Source organism: Vidua macroura, chromosome 5 (genome assembly GCF_024509145.1).
Source record: "Vidua macroura isolate BioBank_ID:100142 chromosome 5, ASM2450914v1, whole genome shotgun sequence".
In the NCBI taxonomy this organism is placed as follows: Eukaryota; Metazoa; Chordata; class Aves; order Passeriformes; family Viduidae; genus Vidua; species Vidua macroura.
In genome coordinates, this window is record NC_071575.1 from 47,423,056 (window position 1) to 47,445,048 (window position 21,993).

At 41.5% G+C, this 21,993-nt stretch overlaps 1 protein-coding gene across 1 annotated transcript; it reads left to right on the forward strand.

Annotated features, from left to right (window-relative positions):
* The first annotated feature begins 10,173 nt into the window (after positions 1-10,173).
* Positions 10,174-21,569, forward strand: IFRD1 (interferon related developmental regulator 1). The gene is made up of 12 exons (XM_053977811.1): positions 10,174-10,533; positions 12,208-12,312; positions 13,245-13,326; positions 13,747-13,871; positions 14,149-14,306; positions 15,628-15,678; positions 15,773-15,951; positions 16,052-16,160; positions 18,156-18,290; positions 18,988-19,116; positions 20,103-20,198; positions 20,889-21,569. The coding sequence occupies exons 1-12, from the start codon at positions 10,488-10,490 to the stop codon at positions 20,976-20,978; spliced, it is 1,305 nt and encodes a 434-aa protein (XP_053833786.1). The 5' UTR covers positions 10,174-10,487; the 3' UTR covers positions 20,979-21,569.
* The last annotated feature ends 424 nt before the right edge of the window (positions 21,570-21,993 follow it).

The following is a 21,993-nucleotide window of genomic DNA, read 5'->3' on the forward strand; positions in this document are numbered from 1 at the left end:
AGATGCCACATCCATGTTTCTCAGTGCGTGATGAGGATCCAGCAGGCACTAAAGTTCAGTGTTTTTCTCTCTTATATGAGGAAGCAACCTGCTGGAGGCAGAAGATATCATCCATGTGGAGTACACATGTGCAAATACTCAACATGAAACTGATGCAGGGACACATTTTCATCTTTTTTTTACAGTTTCCTCTGTTTGTCTTAAGGTTCTTTTGCTACAAATAATCAAGAAGACAGCATGTTTTTTACCCACAGACCTCAAATGAAATTTGGTATTTCTGACAGCAAACATGCATGCTTTCCAAAAGTTGCTCTTGGAGATGGATATTTACACAACACTTTTCAAGATATAATTTCACTTTTCTTAAGCAACCTAAAAAAATTGCTCACATACCATAGAAAAACCTTGAAAGAATGAGGACAGCAGGTGCCAACTAAGACTAAGAGTACTTCTGCATCCTCAGGTCTGAAACATGCTTGTGAGTAGATGAGATTTCTGTGGCACATAGGCACATCAGTGCAGTGGGCATGCCAAGCACAGACCCAGACCAAGGTGACAAAGCTGGGACACGTGGCATAGGCAACTGACGTGGCAAAAGTATTGTGGCTTGTCACATGTCACTGAGTAGCTAGTTGTGAAAGACACTGTTTAAACAGTTGTGTACATTTCCATGTCAGTACCTGTCTGTCCAGATTCTTATTTTTAAAATGCAGCTCTTAAGCATATTTGAATGAGTCATTATTTTTGGCCAGCATTGACAGTAACTGGAAAATCTAAACATTCTTGCACTGTACATCCTCTGCACTCCATAGATTGCACAGCAGTTTTTTTATACGGGTTGCATCCTATTTCTGCTCTGTCCACACCCTCTTTTTCTCTATTTGTATCTGAGAGCTTTTTTTTTTTTTTTCTTTTTGTTGGAAAGAGCTCTCCAGCTCCTGCTGGATACATACTTTCCTCCCCTTGGTGCAAAAGCCCTTCTGTATAGTTTCTCTTTGAGCAAATGGTGACTTACTTAGCACTGGCAATTTGGTTCTTTTAATTTTATACATCAGTGCTTGAAATAGCAATGCAGCTTTTGAGTCCTCACATTTGGGAGATGAAGCCAGGGCCCACAAAAACCCTTCACAGCCATGTCTGCTTATTTATGTTTGCCTGTAATAGGGTAACTGTACAACATGGCATTCATTCATTTACAGAGTATTGAAAGAATATTACAAACATCCTTGGGCAGGAATTGTCTGGTTCTGAGACCAGTCAACCAGAAAGCAGTAGTTGGAGCCTCTAGTTAGCATGTCCTGCACTTCCAACAGCAGTTGGAACAGCCCACATCTGAGAAAAGTTGATGAAATCATTGAGAATATCTCAATCTCCTCAGTTTAAGTCCCGAGTGTTCAAATAAGTCTGTGAAAGGAAGAGGAGCAGGATGAAAGAGGGGAGACTCGTGGTGGCCATTCTGAGGGAAGAGGATACAAGGGACACTGAACCACTTGAGGAAGGAATAGTGTACTCAGATGCAGGTGGGATACAAGGCCTGGAGTGAAGGAGAGCTTGGAGACAGTGAATAGGTAGATGAGAAGAGAGTCACACAGTCATCCTGTAGGGAAGAGAAATGCACGAATGCAGAAGTATCTATGATGTGCCAGGATTTTGATCTTGAGGTAACCATAAGGCATACAGTGACTCTGATAGAACAAAAGCCATGTAGCTATAGTCTCTTTTGATACCACAGAAAAAGACCAGCCCTCCCTTCCTTGGAAATGACCCTTGCCAATTCTCTCCCTGTCTTGCTTAATCAGCTCTCTGTAAGCCAGCAGCTGAAACAAACTTTTCCCTCCAACAATGAGCCACTCTTCATATTTTCAATTTTTAGTGTAAAGAGAAGCATGAAGTCTGCATATTCAGACTGTGGAAACATGAGCTTTAGTAGTTCCCCACAGCTTCAGTGTGACTTGCAGTGAGACATCACCTTTCATATAAGCAGTAATTAAATAATAATCTTTCAAATAAGCAACAGTTGTCAATGATAGAATGGAAAAAGAACTGCAATTACATGGCAGATGGTAACAGCCTTATTGTTTCTTTTCCCTCCATTTCAAGAACAAAAAATGATTAAGAAACAACACCTTTCAATACTCATTATTTGGGCAGCCTGGCAAATGTATGACGAACAAGTGGGTGACTATGCAACACAAAAATGTGGACTTCCGACAGGAATTTCTTGCTCTTCAGAGGAAGCAGCCTAATGTTGCCACTAATTACCAGGACACCAGAAACAAGGGGTTGTTAATGGAACTTAAAATTGCCATGTAAATTGGAAGGTGGTGCCTTTATAAAGGAGGTTTTAAATATTGCCTAGGAAGAATTGACTATGAAGTCCAGGATGACAGAAATAAAGTAAGACTTAATAAGCCATGGTGAAAGATCAGGAATTTCAGGATTTTAAAAAATTTCAAGTATCAGCTAGGGTGGTAATGAACTCTACATCATGGGGAGGGAGGAAGGAAATACAATACAAATTTCAGGCCTGTTTAAAATAAACATAATGGCAAACTATTTCAGACAGGGTACTTCCAATTGACAGATGGGAAAGCTATCAATGACACTTAGGAGAATTCATTTGGAATACTGATCATCTACATTCAAGAAAGAATTGCCATGGGAACCAGTGCAGAGAAAGACTTCAAGACTGGTCAGGAGGCAACCAACAAACAACAGCACTAAAATCCAGATTCATGCTGCCAAACTTCAGGTACTTCACAAAGACACATAAAACAGGAGCACATTCACCAGGGTCTCCTGTAGTCAGTGGAAGGAGGTGGGCACCTCCAGTCATTCAGCCTACCTAAGTTCTGACTTGGCTTCTAAATTAGATGATTTATTTAAATACTCTAACTACAAAGGGAGCATATTGCTCCAGGGAATGTGCATGGCACCCTAAAAAACAGAGGGTCAGAAAGAAACCAGCTGCTCACAGAAGTGTAAACATCACAGAAGAGGTCAAGGTGAGGTTTTGCAGCAAGACAAACTGATATGTGCTAGGCACAAATAAATTTTTCTGATAAATAGAAGGCTGATCTTTGGAAAAAGCTTTCCATATGTAGATGGGGGGAATAAGATACTTGCCTAGAATTAAAATGCAGCTGAATGTGTTCATTTAAGAGGTTATATGATGGACATACCAGAAAGAGCAAACATTTGGACTGGCAGATACAAAAAGTTCCCAGCTCATCTGTTTTGCTATGATGTTTTATTGGAATTTTGTGTTACTGAACACAAATAAGACTTATCCTTTATGCTGACATAAAAGACTTCTTGTAAAATTACATGTGTTTTGAAAAGGAATTATTGGAAGGTGTTGCCGCCTTGTCTTTATCTGCATCAAGGGGAAGGACAGAAAAATCTGTTTTCTGGGACCAGAATTGCTCAAGACCAAAACAAAAAACAGCTACAGCTGAGCAACTGACCTACACTCAGCAACCTGAGCAAAATGCTTGCTGCCCAAGGCAAGGGAGGCCAGCTCCCCTAAGTGATGGGCAAAGGTACTGTTTGGAAGGAACAGAAATGCTATCAGCATGCTCCCAGTTGTCACTGACACAGGCAGCATGCGCAGTAGGGTGTACAACTGATGGCAAGTTAGTGTCTTTCCAGTTTATGGTTGCTGCAGCAATGGAAACTCATTGTCCATGGACCAGCTCCACATACAAGCCTGAAGTGCTTGAACCATGCAGTTAAAAGCGTCCCAGCAAATACAAACACAGAATATCAATCACAGCCATGTATTGCCAATAGGGTGGGAAAGCACAGCCAAAGGCCTGGCAAATGGGTAGAAGAGGACATGGGAAGGTAAGCACAGAAGGATTTTGGCAGGAGCATTGGCAGAAATGAGACTGGAGCATTGTCTCCTACTATTTAATCCTTCCCAATTTTCAATAGAATGACCCTCTCTGCACATTGACCAAAAAAAAAAAATGTGGCAGAAAGAGAAATATCAGATTCTCCTACACTGATATTAGCTAAGCAGTTGGGTCAACAGCATTCTAATGCAATAGTAATGTGTGCTAAAATAAACAAGATATATACTCCTGATTATGGTACTACATGCTGCAGAATGGCTGTGTCTGTCCCCTAATTCTACACAACCCTGGTATATTGAAAACAATTTGGAGGGATAAAAGTAAATTTGAATTTTATGTTTAAACCTAGGCCTGTGTCTAAAGTAACATATATATTTCATTTCCAAATAGCAGAAGGCAGCTGGTTTTCCTGGGTAATTCTTAGCATGAACTTAGTGGTTGATATTAGGAAACAAAATTTTGCAAAGGACAGAAAATCAAGTGAAGCAAGACACAAACTGATAACACACGAGGCCTTAAGAGTCATGAAATACATGATCTTACAATAGTTTTAGAATAGTAATTACATTCATTATTCAAAGTCATTTATTCCCTACAGCTTGACCCACATGAAAGAGTAAGCTAGAGACAAACAGAGTTGCGTATGCTTTTTGTTTTAAAAATGTGTTAATCCTTACTCCAACATTATTAGCTATTGCAAAATGCTTGCAAGGGCTTTATATTTGTCAGAGTCTTATCTTTCTTTTTCCAGGGGGTCACAGTTGCTCTGTAATGCTGTGACTGTTAAGGATAATGTTTGTGGTCAGCTGCTATTGGCAGTAACAGTCAAAGTTCAGGCAACCAAATTTAGACATTAAATTAATAATGGCATACATACCAGAGAGCCTAAGTATGCTTTGTTTCTTCATGACTTACCAGGAAAAATTCTTACTGGGGTCTAAGAAAGCTTGGCATGAATAAATCATATATATAGAATGAAGAATCTGCCTCAGAAAATAGAGCTAAGTATCAGTAGAACCTAGATAAAAAACAAAATATCAGGATTATGAAGGAAGCTGAAACCCCCTGCCAGGAAAGAAAGGGTAGTGTGCCACTGAGGATGTGCTCAGCTGTATAAATACAGTACTTCATAAAGTCTACATATACTCTACTGTAGAAATTGTTGTTTTAAAAAGAACTGTAAATTTGAATGCAATATATACCTCTAGCACCATACATATAGTATGAACAGTCCCAAGGCTGTGGAGAGGATTTATCTGTGACCACTAAGCACTTACCTGATTTGCAGAGTCATGCCTCTGTCTCAGCAGGCAGACTTTCTAAATCCATCTGCTCACCATAAATAATTTAACTTCATTCTTGACTGTGTTCTTTTCCCTTCAAAACATCCTCTCTGTGTCCATACACACAAAGCTGCCAAAAATAGGGGGAAAAGTATGAGCTGGTTTTGTGCCATCTTACTGTCACAGCAAATGGCACAGTTGAGATAGGCACAATACACAGAGCACCACCACACAATTTAAGAAGGCTTCAAGCATCAGCCCATACAAAGCAACCCCACTTCAGCAGGCTTCAAGCAGCCACCCTTTTTGACCTTTAGCCCAACCTTTTATACCCCTCATGTTCATGCATTGCATCCGTGTGTCCTCTCTACCTTTTTGTGATTGCTCAGTGCACCTGGGCACTCCATGTCCCATTACCTTCAATGCTGCTCACCTATTTTGCACAGCTGTAGCCCATGAGGCTCAGCCACAGCCCCACTCCCAATTACCACAAACTCTGTGCCTACACCTTACAGCTTTGGACTTCAGCCGCCTATAGACATCATGAGCTTCCCTCAGTGTCTGAGATGTTAATCCATCAGCTAAGACCAAAACTCCCTCAGGAACTAATAATAGTAACTCTAGTAGGCAGCCTGCCATCACATTTATTTTATTCTGGACTTGGGGTTCTTGGATGTGCTTGGACCACAGCTGGTCAGGCTTCCAAAATATAAGCAAGAAGACAAGAGGTAAGTAATGTAAGAAATCTGAAAGGACCTCCAACACAGGTGGTATGTATTTTTTGCTACAGTGTAATACTCCTGAAATATTATATCAGGAACTGCTTAGGCCTCCAATATGTGTTCCGGCATTCAAAGTGGAAAAAAGCTGCACCTCTTGGCTACTGCTGCCCACTAAAAATTCATGACACTTGCAATCCCTATCTCAGAAATAAGAGGAGTTCTGTGAGAACTGATCAGATATGTCTTGCATGTACACCTGGAAGTACATGCATTCATCTGAGCACCTTCCCAGTGAAGACCTGACATGAGCTTTCCCTTCTAAGTCTTATTCTTTCTCCCAAGAGACAAGACTGGGAGCCCTACCTATGCAAAGGGAGTGAATGAGTTCCTTCTGCCTGCAGTCAAGTCAACCCCCAAGCAAGCATTCCACTGTAGCAGCTGTAGCCAGAATTGAGGGGGCTGTGGCTATAATTTAACATAGGCAATTTATTTTCAGCAGTATGACTACATGTCAGTGCTGACAGCATTTGTAGCATTAAGTGTTCCAGAGAGAGGACCATGGCACTGCTTGGAGGCACACATTCTGAAGGCCTGTCAGTCCTGACCAGTCCTGGTAGGTCACTAAAAACCCAGGTATTTTGCAATATTTGTTGAATGCCTTAGCATAGCTCATTTTCCAAGTTTGGATGAGCTTGGGATCCTCTTCTGAGTTCAAAGACAGTCATGCCTTAAGGCCCAGTAGAAAGGAAAAAGAAAATCCAAAGAATTTTGTATGCCAAGACAACAGGAGCATTGTGTCAAAAGAGGAGGAAAATACACCCATATGAATCAAGGATCCATATGATTCCCTCAATTCTGAATTATTTACATTTAATAATGTACAGAGTGTATGTCTGGCCATGCCTCCAGTTGGTCATAAATTATGATGGCTTACATGTCTTTAAAATAAACTCTGGCACACAAATACTAAGCCACATAAACTGAGTCAGTCACATATGTATGTCCCTCAGCTGGGGTGAAGTTCTTAATTAGACCCTTTCTTGGGGGCTTAGTCAGCATTAAGGTGCCTGTGCTCCAAGGCAGCTCTGTGCAGCTGAGTGACCTTGAATTAGAGTGCTGTGTGAAAGAGAGCTATAAGAATTGAGGGCCACCTACTTTGTTTAAGAGTTGTGCCTATATTGAAGCACTCTCCCTTAGTCCTTGACTCAGCTATGTTACGGGTATGACTGCGCCTGGCCACACACACTGATCCAGACCCTGACCCAACTGAGATGATCTTGGATCCTTCCCATCACTGTGGGCTTGTCTAATGATGACCAGACTGGTGGCTGGTTGGTCCTGGTTATTGTCACTGAACCTGATTCTGACCCTGATTCACTGGCTTGGCTTTTCTGGCTTGACCTCAGATCTCCTTGTCACTGTGTTCACTGGGATGGTTACTGGTGATCTGTACTCTTGGCTGAACTTCTAGCCACCACCAGAACTGCTTTGCTATTCTTGTTTGGGTGCTATGGTAGTTGCCGGTGAAGCCACTGTCATGCATGCCTTACTGTCACTCTCCATTCCCAGCTTGCCTTGCTACTCCATAAAACACTTTTCTCCTAAGGATGTCACCTCTCACCTACCACTGGTATTATTGGTGCCACTGGGTCTGTGACACTCCTGACACCAGTAGTTCTAGCACAAACCAGACAATAGGAACATGGATTGCAGACACCATGTGACTCTCCTTTTAGCCAAAGATTTTTGTTAGAAAGCTGTCTTGAGCCAACCTACTGGCGCCATGTATTCCTGCCAATAGGATAAATCAGGAGAGTGGGCAAGAAGTCAGCAATCACAACAAAGAGTCTGTTCTGTCACAGACAGCAAAACTAAGCAGTGATACACAACTCCTCTTATGTGATCTCACTTAATTGTTGGTGAAATAATCAGGGAATCTCAGTAAACTGCAGACATCATATTTCAAAAGCCCAAGTAAAATGCAAAGTGATCACAAACCCAAAGTAGTCACAAGTTCTTTGTCACCCTTTGTAATTTATTCTAGTTGTCTAAATCTGGCAACAGCATTTCATATTTTAGCTGTTGATTTTCCCACATCATCTGCAGCATTCTCTCCTCTCTCTCTCCAGGGCACTAGCTCCACCTCTCCTGGCAGGACCATCTTCAAGTATACAAGGGCTGCAACACTTAATTCTTCCACCTCCACCATGAGGTAGCACTGGTGCTGCACCTGAGCTGCCACACGGACATGCACAGTTCAGCACATTATTCAGACTGTCACACCTGCAAGGATTTCAGCATTAAATTAAATCCTTGCTGGCAGCCTCAGACAGCAGTTGTGAGCCAGGGCTGTAAGCTGGAAGGCAGAAATTTCAATTCTGTTGAGGCCAGTCAGCCTGCATCGCAAAATCAATCTGTATATTATGAGGGTGAACATACAGGAAATTGTCAGGACATGGCTGCTCTCACTCAAGTGGTATTGGCATCTTACAGCTCAAATACTCCCACCATACAAGTTTGCTTGGCTCCTATTGGGTGTTGTGGTGTGCCCAGTGCTGCTCCCTTGTTCTAATAATGTCTTGTGGACCCAAGAGTAGTTTTTTGCCTTCTGCATTTAATTGCCACTCCTTTGCCAACCTACCTGGAAGGCTGTCCTTTGCTCTAACATTTCATCCTGAGGGAGAAAAACTAGTGCCTTTGAGACATGTACGTGTTGTCCTGTATAGATGCAGTACATATTAATGTCTGTCTCTGCTCTTCTTAAACAGGATGCTAAATGATCTGGCTAAGCCTTTTCAGAGATTTGAACCTCCCACACCCAGGGAATTGTTCACCAGGAGTCTCACACTGCACAGCAATGAAAACATTGGGCTCAGGTACAGCCAGCTACTATTTACTAGAAATAGACACTTCTAGCATTTCCCGACCCAGCATGCACAAACGGGTCACTAACTCCTTTGTTTTTCACGTGGCATATATAGACAATTGTTATGGGAGTTTACCTTTCTGGACGTCAGTGTAAATACATTTTGCACACAACATAATTCAAACAGTGTAATCACAATTGTGTCTTATGTAACCTTTCAGCAAGTTCTGCAAAACTGCCTTCACTTCCTCAAACACTGCAGTTCTGATATGGCCCATCAGTGAACACTCACAAACATTCAGAGCTCAGAAACATAAACCAATCTCTGTTTGGTGGACAGGAAAGCTATTTTATTTCTATTAATTAATTTATTTAGTTATTTATTTGATGTTTAGCAAAGAACATAAAAAATTAATTTTGGATTAAAAAAACATAAAATACAAGCCTCTACATTGGAAGATGTAATTGACAAAACTAATTTCTGCATTGGAAGAAAATCTGCTGTGAAAGAGTAAGGCATCTATCCTATGTATCTGTTTTTAAGTGAGAAGGGACACTGGTTCCCAGTTCCTCAGTACGAGAAAGACAAGGAGCTACTGGAGAGGGTCCAGTGGAGGCCCACAAACATAATTTGGGGTCTGGAGCACCTCTTTTATGAGGGGAAACTGGAAGCTGGGCCTGTTTAGTCTAGAGACCACTGAGAGAGGATCTCATTAATAATACATGTCAGTATCTCAAAGGTGGGAGCCAAGAGGATGGTGCCAGACTCTTTCCAGTGGTGCCCAGTGACAGGATGACAAGCAGTGGCCATAGACCAACACACAAGAAGTTCCCCCGCAACACAAGGAAGAACTTTACAGTGGCAGAGCACTGGAACAGGCTGCCCAGGGAGATCGTGGATTCTCCTTTCTGGTGACATTCAAAGCCCACCTGGGCACGTCCCTGTGCCACTTGTTCCAGGCGACCCTGCCTTGGCAGGGGGTTGGACTGGAGGATCACCAGCGGTCCCTTCCAAACCAAACCGTTGTGTGATTTTGTGAATCCTTCCGGCATTCCCCGCCCACACGGCCAGCATTGCCGGCGACAGCCCTGCACACCCACAGAGCTGCCCAGCCGAGTTTGTCCTTCCCACTGCCAGCCGCGCACACGGCGCAGGCTGGAAGCCGAGCCCAGCCGGCACGGAGGGACCCGCGGGCACCGCGGGGCCGCTTTGTCCCCCGCCCCACGCGGCCTCAGACGCCCCCAGCACCACCCCTGGGCCGGCGCCAGGGCCCGCCGCTCCCGGCGTGCACCGCGGCGCGACGCGCGAGGCCCCGCTGACGTCCCAGCCCCGCCATTGGGCAGCAGCGCTCTCTCGTCACGAGCTCGCGTCGCTGAGTCAGCGGCCCAACGTCGCAACGCTCGGCCATTGGCTGCGGCGGCGCGGGGCTCCGCCCCCGCAGTCCGGTGAGGCTATAAAAGCGGCTCCGGCGCCCCCTCCGCGCCTTTAGCCCCGGGTGTCTGAGAGGAGAAAAATGCATCGACTCCGCTCACGGGCCTCCACGGGGATTTCTGCCTTTGCCGCCGGTTCGCTATCCGCCTTCTCTCGCCAATCACCCCCGCTGCCCCGGCCCGAGAAGTCAGCCTCGCAGAGGCGTTGGAGTAAAAAGCGCTCCTGCTCTTCCATCGGCTGATTGTCGCTGATTCCCGGGCGGGGGGGAGCAGGGAGACCGAGACCCGGAGAGGGGCCGCGGGAGCCGAGCTGAGCGCCGCTGCGACCATGCCCAAGCCTAAGAAGCGGGGGAGCAACCACCAGCGCGGAGCCGGTGAGCGCGGCCGGGCCGGCGGGTAGGGGCGCGGGGTCTAGACGGCGTTTCCCGTCGCCGCGGGAGGGCCGCCCTGTCCGGCCGTGCCCCGCCTCCCCGCGGCCGGTGGGTGAGCAGCAGGAGGACGGACGGGCGGCCGCGGGGCTCTCGCTGGCCGCGTCGGGGCCGGGCGAGTGACAGGAGCCGTCCCCGAAACCGCCACCTCACGCCGCTGCGCGCATGCGCCGGGGAGCCGCGGCCGGCGGGCGCGGCCGCGCTGGCGCCACCGGCGACGGCGGGAGCGGCCCGGGCCAGCGGCGGCTCGAGCGGCCGGCCGCGCGTCCGCCCGCTGCGCCACCACCACCGAAAGGCTGCTCTGTCTTTAAAGAAACAATCCTTTTTCTTAGCCTAAAATAGGATGTTTTAAAATAAGCGGTCTCCATACAAATGCAGAATGTGCGTGTCTGTGGTGCTGATGCTTGGGGCAGAGCGGAGGTTTTGTGGGGTGGTGAGAAATTGCACTCCAAGCTAGCATAGCTTTGTGCAGCATCGGTTTCTAATACCAATTTTTCAGGAAGTGAGCAACTGATAGGGTGTTTCTGCAACTTGCTCTTATTTTAGTTTGTGAAGGGCTTGCTGATTTTCTTGCCACTTCTGTTGAATCCCTGTTTGATAGCAGCAGCAAGAATGTGGCCATGTGAGAGCTACGAGCCTCCAAGTTTGTTCGCTCATGGATTGGCTGGTGGGGTTTTTTGGGTTATGGTTAATGATACAAGTGGATACAGCTAAAAGTAGCAAAACTTCCGGAGTGTGACTAACTTCATTAGAAAGCACTTGGACACTGATCCAACTGAAAGTTGAGTCTGTCTCGATAAAAATAGTTTTTTGGGGTCTTGGTAGTCAGGGAGCCTCCTTAAAGCTGGTAAGCCCTGTGTTCAACCTTCTAAATAATTTAGGAAAAAAATAGCTGAACGAACAGAATTCAGATTTCTGTAAATGATGTTTTGGGAACTGTTGGAGAAGTAACAGATATTAAAACGGAGGTGAACACTGCTAAAAATACTACTTTCATCAAAAAGTCTGAAAGCTGCTGCATCAAGGCCTTCTTTGTCCTGAGAGGGAAAACTTCGATCCCCTGTTGAAGCGTTTGACGTTCTGGCTTGTACTTGTAATTCAGTAGTAAAAGTGTTGGACATAGCTGATGCTGCACTTACTACTCCTAATCTCATAAACCCTGCTTTTAACTGGGTAATGTATGTTTGCCCAAAGGTTTAACTTACACTGTCTTGAAGTTCCTCAGAATTAAAAAATAAAGATTGTATAGCAGTTTTTTTAGGTAGCTCATTCTAACAGTTAAATTAACGTAGCCCTATTTTTAAAGCACGTTAACATGAAGTGGACTGTAGAAAGATCCTAAATTTACAATTGGAATTCAGCTAATAGCTAGAGTAGGAATTGGACCCAGTACTAGGTGGGTCCTTCTTCACTGCTCACAAATGATCTTCCAAAACAGAGCCAACAAGGTCTTCAGAGTAGGTGGGAGTAAAGGAACCAACAGAGGATGGAAATGTTCGTGCTGTGGTTGGGTCAGGGAGAGTGAATCTGCTCTGGGAGGGTTCAGTTCTACTTCTGGTCCTCCGATCTTCCTTTTCTGTATGAGAAATGACCAAACTATTGTATTCATCTTTGTTTAAGGTGGTCAGCCCAGAAACGTGCAGCCTTTTAGTGATGAAGATGCTTCAATTGAAACCATGAGCCACTGCAGTGGCTTCAGTGATCCTGCTAGCTTCACTGAGGATGGTAAATTCTTTTATTTATATCTATTCATCTTTTAAAAACATAAAACCTGAGCTGATTAGTAGTTTTAAGTAGTAGACTGTAAGTAGAAATAATGAAATAATGACATATTAACACTGTGATAGTTAATCCAGTGGCTGTTGTTTTTGTTTGGTAAGAATATAACTCCAAGTTTCATGAGCCTTGTGAAACTGTCAGGCTCTGTTCTATTAGAAGAGAATATAGATACAGAGACAATAAGATATAGAGTGCTGCTACAGAGTCAATGAGAATTTTAAGGTGAACTGTAAGACATGGATTATCGTAACAGGTAGTTGAAGCAGTAAGAGCTGCAGAACAGTTTAAGATGGGAAGAGTCACATTTGCCTGTTTTGAGCTAGATTTGTTCTTTGTCTCCTTTACCCTCTCTGCAACCTAGAATACTCTAATGCCATTTTGTTGAAAGGAGGGGACCTGAAAGCCTGATACAGGGGGATAAGCAGGGAGCCATCTTTGGATACAGGCCACTCTTAAATTGATGCTATATAGGACAGGCTGCTCTGACTCACTGCATCAGCTGTAAGCACCTCACTGTACTCCAGGGGTAGGTGTAGTGGACTGGATGAAAATGCGTTGTTGACAGAATTGGCTGATGGTCATCAGATGGAGAAAATTTATGTAAGACCTGATTCGCTCTCATTCATTCTTGACATGTGTAAGAAGCAGATCTAGAAACAGCACAAATGTATCAATAGGCCAGTTTGTATAAAAGTATTTTAGGGCACAGTCTTATATAGTAGGTTTAACAGCATTATGCTGCTTTGATACGGAACAATTCTGTAGCTGTTTTCTATATTAAGCTGCTTTCTTATTGGTGTTAAAAGCATTGTGTTGGAATGACTGTGTCTGCTAATGAAATGTGTATTAGTAGGACTAAATTATTTCTTCTGGATTAGGGCCTGAAGTTGATGAAGAAGCCACTCAAGAAGACTTGGAATACAAGTTGAAGGGATTTATTGATCTTACATTGGACAAGAGGTATAGTCTGCTTTGAAGAAACAAATTAATGCGTTGTTTTCTTGCTTGATTTAATAAGGAAAATACACATCAAATCTTTCTATGCTTACTTAGATTTTTACTCTAGGGAGGACTTCTGGATCTAAGAAAACCTTTTTCCTTCTACTGTTTTTTTAGGATGGGTTAGACTTTACTTTTCTAATATATTGAAGTAGAGTGACTTTCTTTCTGGCCAGCAAAACTGCTGTGAACTCTTATCTCCAAACAAAATTTTGCTGTCGTTGAGTAAGGAGGCAATTCAGAGCATTTCATTTCTTCATGGTACTTCTGTGCATTACTCTTACTACTGGGTGTAGGCAAATATAAATCGCCATAAAGCAAGGGCAGAGGTTTAACTGATACGTGCTGATTTCAGGAGGTCTTCCTTCTCTCTTCTAACAGCGCAAAGACAAGACAAGCAGCCCTTGAAAGTCTGAAAAGTGCATTTTCTTCTAAAATACTATATGAATTTATCATGGAAAGGAGAATGACTCTAACTGATAGCATTGAGCGCTGCATAAAGAAAGGTAATTAATATGCATGGTACTAGAAAGCAATAATCCCTATGAAATAGCATGTTGTTTAAAAGAAATTAAGATTGTGAATGTTCTCTTAAAAATTTAGGTAGCATTACTTGTTAAATGTAGGTGTCACATTTTAACTGTCCTAGAAAATTAACTGAAATTATCTTCTATCTATTGGTTCCTGAATTTTCCTTTACATGCTTTCAGACTGTTATCTTTAAAAGATTAAAGGAGGAAAGCAGGGCAAAAGGTGATTGCTCATCACTGTTTTAATCCCTAGGTAAGAGTGATGAACAGTGTGCAGCTGCTGGACTGGCATGTCTTCTGTGTGTGCAGATGGGGTCAGGAATTGAAAGCGAGGAAATTTTTAAGACCCTTGGTCCAGTTCTGAAGAAGATTGTCTGTGATGGAACAGCCAGTATCCAAGCCAGACAGGCTGTAAGTATGAAATGTTTATTTGCCAGGCAGGGACAGAGGGCTGCTTCTGACCAGCTCACTATTGTGTAATCCAGGACTAAAGGTTACCGCACTAATGTGTACTCATAATGTTGACATACGCCCTCAATGATGTCTAGCAGTTTTCACTGGCTTAAAAAGTTCCACCTGAAGGTTGAACATGATTCTCTTCTTTAGCTGTTACATGTACTGCTTTGTCAAGTGTCTGAACTCACTGTACTGCAGCTTCCTTACTGCAATTCTGGGGACTGATGTTGGGGTCCTAGAAAACATTTTCCCACTTTCCCACTGAGTGATATATCCTTCCTGTGTTAATTTTATTTTATTCTTGAAATTTAATTTTATTCTTAAACAACACAGGAATGTTACTTAAGCATTTACATTTATTTATGGTAAAATCACATGTAGCACATCTGGAGACTACATAAACAATACAGCCATTCTACCAAGTTACTTTTGCCCGGTCATCTCATCCGTACATCAGCAATACACTCAAAATAGTGAGAGAAGATTGTCCAAAGTGCTTGCCAAGGGTTTTACTTTTGCTTAAACTTCAGAGATTCAGCTAATATTCTCCAACTTTCCTTTATCATTATGTGGCTGGCTATTCCTATTCTAGTCAAGCTGTAGCACAGCTGATACTGTCACCGCAAAAAGGGGGTAATATTAGTTCAACAGCCGTTATTTCTGCAAATAAACAACAACTATTAAAGTTTGTCCTGTTCAAATGTAGTTTTGAGTCGTGTGTGGTTGGTGCCAGCATCACTTTCAAATGTTTTTTTTTTTTCTTACTCTTTGTAAGAGAAATTGAACTAGAATATGGGGCCTAGGGAACAGATCTGCAGGAGAAGTTGGAAAGTTCCAGGAAAGGCTTTTCAAGAGCAGAATTTTTATGTTGTTTAATTGAAATAGTGGTCAGAAGGAGAAAATATTTCCCACAGCTATGAATAAATATCATATAATTATCAGCATCATTTCTGTTTGAAAATCCTCATGAGATTTAAAATCATTGGGTGAAAAGAATGCCATGTGGAGCTTTTTCAAGGGTTTTGTAAGCTATTTTAAAATAATAATACATGAAAAGTGGAGGCTTGTGAGTAGCAAATGCTGTAAAATATCCTGAGGGTAGATGAGAATTGGGAGCTAAGTATTATAAAGCAGCTGAATTAAGGATTTGGGACTTCTAGACTCTGCTAAGGTTTTTAAAATTTCTGTTGTTCCAGATGTTAAATTTCAAAGGTCCCAAGTTTGGAACTGTAACATTGTTGTCAAATACTGACACTTTTTTTTCTTTTGCGTCTAGTGTGCAACCTGCCTAGGGATTTGCTGTTTCATTGTGACTGATGACATTACGGTAAGGCTGATTGATGCCTTTCAAATGTAATAAACTGACAAAGTGTAAATGTGTGACTCCTAAACCACTTCCGTTATATTTTTCACTTGTACAGGAACTGTACTCTACTATGGAATGCCTGGAAAACATCTTCATGAAGGCCTATCAGCGGGATAGAGACACTAATGGTGTATCAAGTACCCATAATACTGTGCTTCACATCAGTGCTCTCTTAGCATGGACACTATTGTTGACCATTTGTCCAATGAATGAAGTGAAGAAGAAAATTGAAATGTGAGTATCTTTCTTGGAAAGTAGAATTTATGATTCTTTATATGCAATGAAACAGTGTCAATAAAATTTAGATCTTAATGGAATATGACTTACCCCTTAGGCACTTGCATAAGCTTCCAAGCCTGTTGTCTTGTGATGATCTCAACATGAGAATAGCTGCTGGAGAAACACTAGCACTTCTGTTTGAACTGGCACGTGAAACAGATACTGTAAGTAGATGTCAGCAGCTAAACTGTCCTTCACTGGGACAATGATGACACAAATTACTTAACCTGTGTTGCATACCACCCTGGATCTCAACAAGTAGCAAATAATTCCTTGGTTTATGTTTCTTCTAAGTCCACCCAGTCTAAGTGGGTATAGCAGTAATTCACAGCTATGATATTTTACACTTAATTTCTACATTGCAAAACAGGACCCATATAACAAAATGCATCAAATACTATGTAATAGCAACTAGAAATATGGAATGCAAGATTTAAATCTGAATCCAACACCTGCTTTTAAAATAGAATAAAAAAAGATACCTTTAGAGAGATTCCAGAATGAAACAGTATTGTTTACTGTAGTGGGATCACTCATCAGATGCTTACACAGACAAGTTTGAGTAAATCATAGCCTGCACAATTCTGCTCTCACAGCCAAAAATCTATCATCAGGGAGAAAACATGGTGACTTTAAGTATTGTTTTTTCAGTATTCTTGCTTAGGTAACCTGAGAAGAATAACTTGTATTGCATGATGATTTCACAGCATTTGACTATTTTAGTCAGTTAAGAACTAGGCAGTCATTTTAAGGGGGAGGTTTTTAAAGAATTGGCACAAATTTCATACAGATAACAGTAATATTTGAACTGGGGAGATTTCTTAGAGTTTGCTTTTGAATTGGATTAGGTACAAACTGCTCAATATTAGCTTGTCCACAGCTAAAATTGCATTTACATACTTCAAAATGACTTATTAATTGTCAGACTTTTTTCCTGACAGCACTGAAGGAAACAGCCTCCCTCTGCTTATGCGTGGCACAGTTTGGGAGAGTTGCCTGAAGGGCTCCCAACTCAAGGCTGCTGCGCTTTGCCAGAGTGCCGCCTAAAGTGAAAGGATAACTCCATTTAAGTCAGGAATTATGACACACTAGCACAGCATAATCTGAAACAATGTTAAGGGTCTGTAAGCAGTGATAAATGCAAGCAGTGTGGATTTGAGTCTCTTGGCTATGGAAGTCAACTTCGAAAGGAAAAAAATAAATGGAAACCACAACTTGATCCTTTATTTGGTCAAGCCAACTGCAAGTACTTAAAATCTTAAAATGTGTTAACAAATGAGACTATTCACTACAATCTCTGCTGTTGCATTGAGGAAATGCCCCTTTAATCATTACAGATTGTTCTCACTGAATCCTTAACAATCAGTGCAGATTAAAAATGCTTGATGTATTTGCCCTTGACCATTTCCTTTCAGAAAGCATGCAGTAAGCTCACTCTAGTCAGTTGATATGAGAAAACATTCAGATTAAAAAAATCCACACAAACCACAAAAACTTTTTACGTAAGCTTACATACATTCTTATTAGTCCAGGTGAACTACTGCTGAATTAAATGCAGCAGAGAAAATATTTATATATACTTAAAGCACATATTAAGTGAATAACACAAAGCTATTTGTTACAGTTTACTTAGTGTTTTGTTAAGCATTAAAAAAAAAAGCTTCGTAATTCCCCATTCCATACAAGACTTGCACCTAAATATTCCATGCTGTCAGTCCAGTGGTGTCTCACAGTTTGCCTCCAGCAGCAGGGATTTTGTGATAACATTAAAGTGCCCTCAGCTTGTTGGGCTTGTTGGCAGGAGTAGTTCAGCAGATCTGTTAAGCAGTTTGGAGTCCCTTGGAATTACTGAGTAGAACAGATTGGCAGGTATATGCACATTGATGGAGGTGTATAGGTCACATGGCTGACCAAACAAACTTTTTTAGTGCCCTTCCTGGTAAACTGGGTGCTGTGACTTTGTTGTTGCTGGTTTCAATGCTGCAAATGGAGCTGCAGAAGCGTTCTCTGTCTTCTTTAAAAAAGTAAGAGGTTGTAGAGATCTACATGCCCAAAATTTAAAGAGATCCATTTTCTTACTTGTGGGGAAAAAGGTTAAGGCCATAAAATAAACTAAAATCTAAAAAAAAACTAAAAAAATATTTTTTCTGGTAACCTAGGATTTCTTTTATGAAGATATGGACCTTCTAACAGAGAAACTAAGAGCTCTGGCTACTGATGGAAACAAGCACCGGGCCAAAGTGGATAAAAGAAAGCAGCGATCTGTCTTCAGAGAAGTTCTGCGGGCTGTTGAGGTGATTCTTTTGTCTTAGTTACAATCTTGACCTTCAAAATACATAGTGTACAATTTAGTGAAAGCAATTTTATTATTAAACAGAATTACTCTTTCAGTGAAAGAAAAAGGAAAAAGCTATTTTAAGTGAGATTTTGTAGTCTGACCGTATGTGTGGAATAGAACTGCTGTTTTTTTAGGAATGTTGAACAAAGATACTGGGAATAGTTAAACATTGTGGAAGCCAAGGAGAAGGCTTGGCATAATTTGAAGTCACCTCTGGGATTCTGCCTGTAGAAGGATCTGAGTCGCCTATTAGTACTTAAAACATTCCATTGTCCCAAATACCTGTAAGGTAGAGACTAAATGAGGCTTACAGTCTGACTTAAAGGTGACTTCTGCACTCAGAACTGGTTTTCCTGGAGATAAGTCCAATTCTTAAAGTAATTTTAAAGATGAAAGTTGAGTGTTTGTTTTTTAAAAAGTTTTGTAATCATGAAGACTATCAGCTTCAAGTTCTACATGAGATTTGACTGTAGGTGTGCATCTACTTTATGAACAAATGCAATCTTTAGGATACGTATACTGTGTTATTTGGAAGGTTTTGGTGTGCCAAATTTATCAGTCAAAATAAAGTTCACTGAGATATATAAAATTGCTAGGACAAAAGACTGTTTAAATTAAAATTAGAGATGTTGTTTCCTTTGATTTTTGCATAGGAGCGTGACTTTCCTACAGAGATGGTGAAGTTTGGACCTGAGCGCATGTATATTGACTGCTGGGTTAAAAAACAAACTTATGAGACGTTCAAGGAGGTTCTGGGGTCAGGGATGCAATACCATTTGCAGGTGAGCTGCTCTTTGACATTTGCTCAGACTGTTCCTCTGTGTCTGGCTTCTTTGATGTAATTCAGTCTGAATTACAAAATCCTGAGTAGAACTTAGTGGAGTAATGAGCCTTGCATTTGAGGTGTTAAAGACAGCACTTAAAAAATTAATTACAGTGAGCTACAGCTGTCTGGGTTAGCTGGTTCTGAGTTGTAGCCTGGGTGTGCTAGTGTAGTAATCGACTTCTCCAAGAAGTAAGAAATTTAAGATGAATATCTTTTTAGCTTCAGGGTTTTCCCTGAATCCTCCACTCTCTTTCAGCAAAGTAGTATAGTTGTCTGGCTGTTATAAAGCTGCTTGCCTCCACCCTTCCTGTTCAAGCCTGTAAAAGAAAGGGAAAGTTTTAGTAAAAAAAAATTAACACAACTTGCAGCCAATGGTGATAGCATTCCAGAAGAGAAGGTATGAATCTTTCTCTGTTCTGGGAACTGCTTGTTTACTAGTCGTCTGTTTACATATGTAATAGAAGCAGGAGCTGTAGCTTAGGAATATATGCTCCCAAATTGCTGTGATAATCATGGGGTTAAAATCTTCAGTCCTGTGTTAATTGAATTTCTGTGTGACTGAGGGAGCTCAGGCTTGTAGCAGGTTTTTCAGTTTTCTCAAGTACTACTTTCACAGCCAGATATTTTAAAACTGGTGTTGTGAAGCCATACAGGTCTGTTCAGCTGCCTGATTTTGTGTAGAACAGAACAGTGTCTCATTTGCTGAGACAAAAATTTCAAAGGAAACAGGAGTACCTGTCTGTCTTCTCAAGGTGGCTGTTTTCACTTTTAGCCTTATTCTGGTTAAAGAAGGAAGTGTTCTTGACTTCATTGCAAAAGATAGCAGCAATTTGACACAAATCTTAGTATTTCTTACTGGAATACTTGATATTTTACAGTAGTCAACTTTAGAGACTTGATAATTAGAGGGGAAACTAATCATTTGGTATGTTTCTTGTTTAGTCAAATGACTTTCTTCGGAATGTGTTTGAGCTGGGTCCACCAGTAATGCTGGATGCTGCTACTCTTAAAACAATGAAGATATCCCGTTTTGAAAGGGTAGGTTATTGCACCTTAATGAATTTTCTTCTTGTCTAATTACTCCTGCATTTCAGAAGCTGTCATTGTCCTGAATGAAACCCAGCCTTTCTTGTATGCATCTATGAGCTCTTAGTTTTTTCACTGGGCATGTCTCTGCTTCTGTGTTTTTTCCAAGGCGTCTGAAGGTTTATGTGGTTGCTGCTGGGTACTAGATTCATGCTCCACACATGTGAAACTTGGTCTCTTCTGAGAGCTTTTCAGGAGGGACCTACAGGAAACTGAGTCTTTATAAAAACAGTATCCCAAGCTCTACAATGTGAAATGGGCACTAGGAGGTTGGCCTTTTTCTGTTGATTGTGAATGCATTAATCCTGCATATAATCTGGGGAATGGTGCTGTCAAGTTGAATCTGGGGGTAAATGTAACCTACATGGTATCTACTTGACTGACTGGCTTCCAGAACTACTCATAGTTCAGCCTTTCTTATACAGGCCAAGTTTCTTTTAAATATCTGTCTGTCCGTAAATATATCCACACACAAATTAGTCTTTGGTGCAAAGATAGCATACTATAAATTTTAGAAGGCCTACCAGTTTATTTCAAAGATTAATAAAAGGATATTTTCATTTGATTTGTAACATGAAAAATATCTGAAGGGCATAAGCCTTATGGCAATATGTAATTCTTTTTTCTTTTTCTGTTTTGTAGCACTTGTACAACTCTGCAGCATTCAAGGCTCGGACAAAGGCTAGAAGTAAATGTCGTGATAAAAGAGCAGATGTGGGGGAATTTTTTTAGATTCCCTTTTCAATGCGGTTCAATTTTCATAATTCAAATAAATTTGTACCATATAAATGAATTTTTTCACTTCTATAGTCAGTTTGCAGTTGTGCACAGGTTTGTTACATAGTCTGTAAATATAATGCATGTTGTTGCTTAGTTGCATATACATTGTATATATATTGATGTAACATTTGGTGCAGGGATACATTATAATACCATATATTAGCCCCCCACTAGCTCAAAGGTCCATTATGTTGTAACTGATATATTAAATGGGGTGGATAACTGTAGTCAAATGCTGTGTGACAGATTGGATTCTTTATATAAAGGTAATTAATTGGCCAAGTGTTCTGGTAAGAATGTGCTAATACAAAAAGATTTTCATGTTTGTGTGAAGTTATTTTAGTAACTTTTTAAAACTCCAGTTGTAGACAAGAAATCCTTATATAAGTGTAGCTTTATCCTGACAGGGACTATGAAGTTCAGGAACTTCCACTGACAGTGAAGTAGTGAATGACAAATATTTGCCTCCATGTAAAGTAAAAGCAAGATTCTTGTGTTCCGAAATTGTGTATTTAATTTTTGGAATAAAGGTGCTTCTCACTGCCTGCTGTCCGTGTAAAAGTAATTATTCCATGAATGAAAAGCTGTAACACTGGTAAAACCTAAAGTATGAAAGGGATGGGTTTATTTGCTGGTTCAGACACATGCTTGGGGTATTCTCAGTGTGTTAGTAGATGCTATGTGCAAGTCTACCTTGCTGTGTTTCAAAGGTGTCTTATTCTTGCATGTGGTCTGCACAGCTGCCTAATCTTGATTTGTCATTGCTTCTCTAATGGTTTTGACTAGTTTTCTAGTTTTGGTGCTGCAAAACATGTTCTCCTTTATCTTAGAAGAACCATTCCAGTTTTCCTGTGTTCATCATGTTGAGAACTACTCTTCTACCCTCAGTTTCTGGTTCTATAGGCCTGAAATGTGCTAGTAGCTGAGAACTGTCTTAGCTACTTGGGGGGGGGGGGCAGGGAGGTGT

Excerpts from the sequence above, each read along its gene's own strand:
- IFRD1 (XM_053977811.1), top strand. The coding sequence starts at position 10,488 with ATGCCCAAGCCTAAGAAGCGGGGGAGCAACCACCAGCGCGGAGCCG. Across the intron at positions 13,327-13,746 it reads GATCTTACATTGGACAAGAG|CGCAAAGACAAGACAAGCAG; the intron begins GTATAGTCTGCT and ends CTCTTCTAACAG. Across the intron at positions 13,872-14,148 it reads TGAGCGCTGCATAAAGAAAG|GTAAGAGTGATGAACAGTGT; the intron begins GTAATTAATATG and ends TTTAATCCCTAG.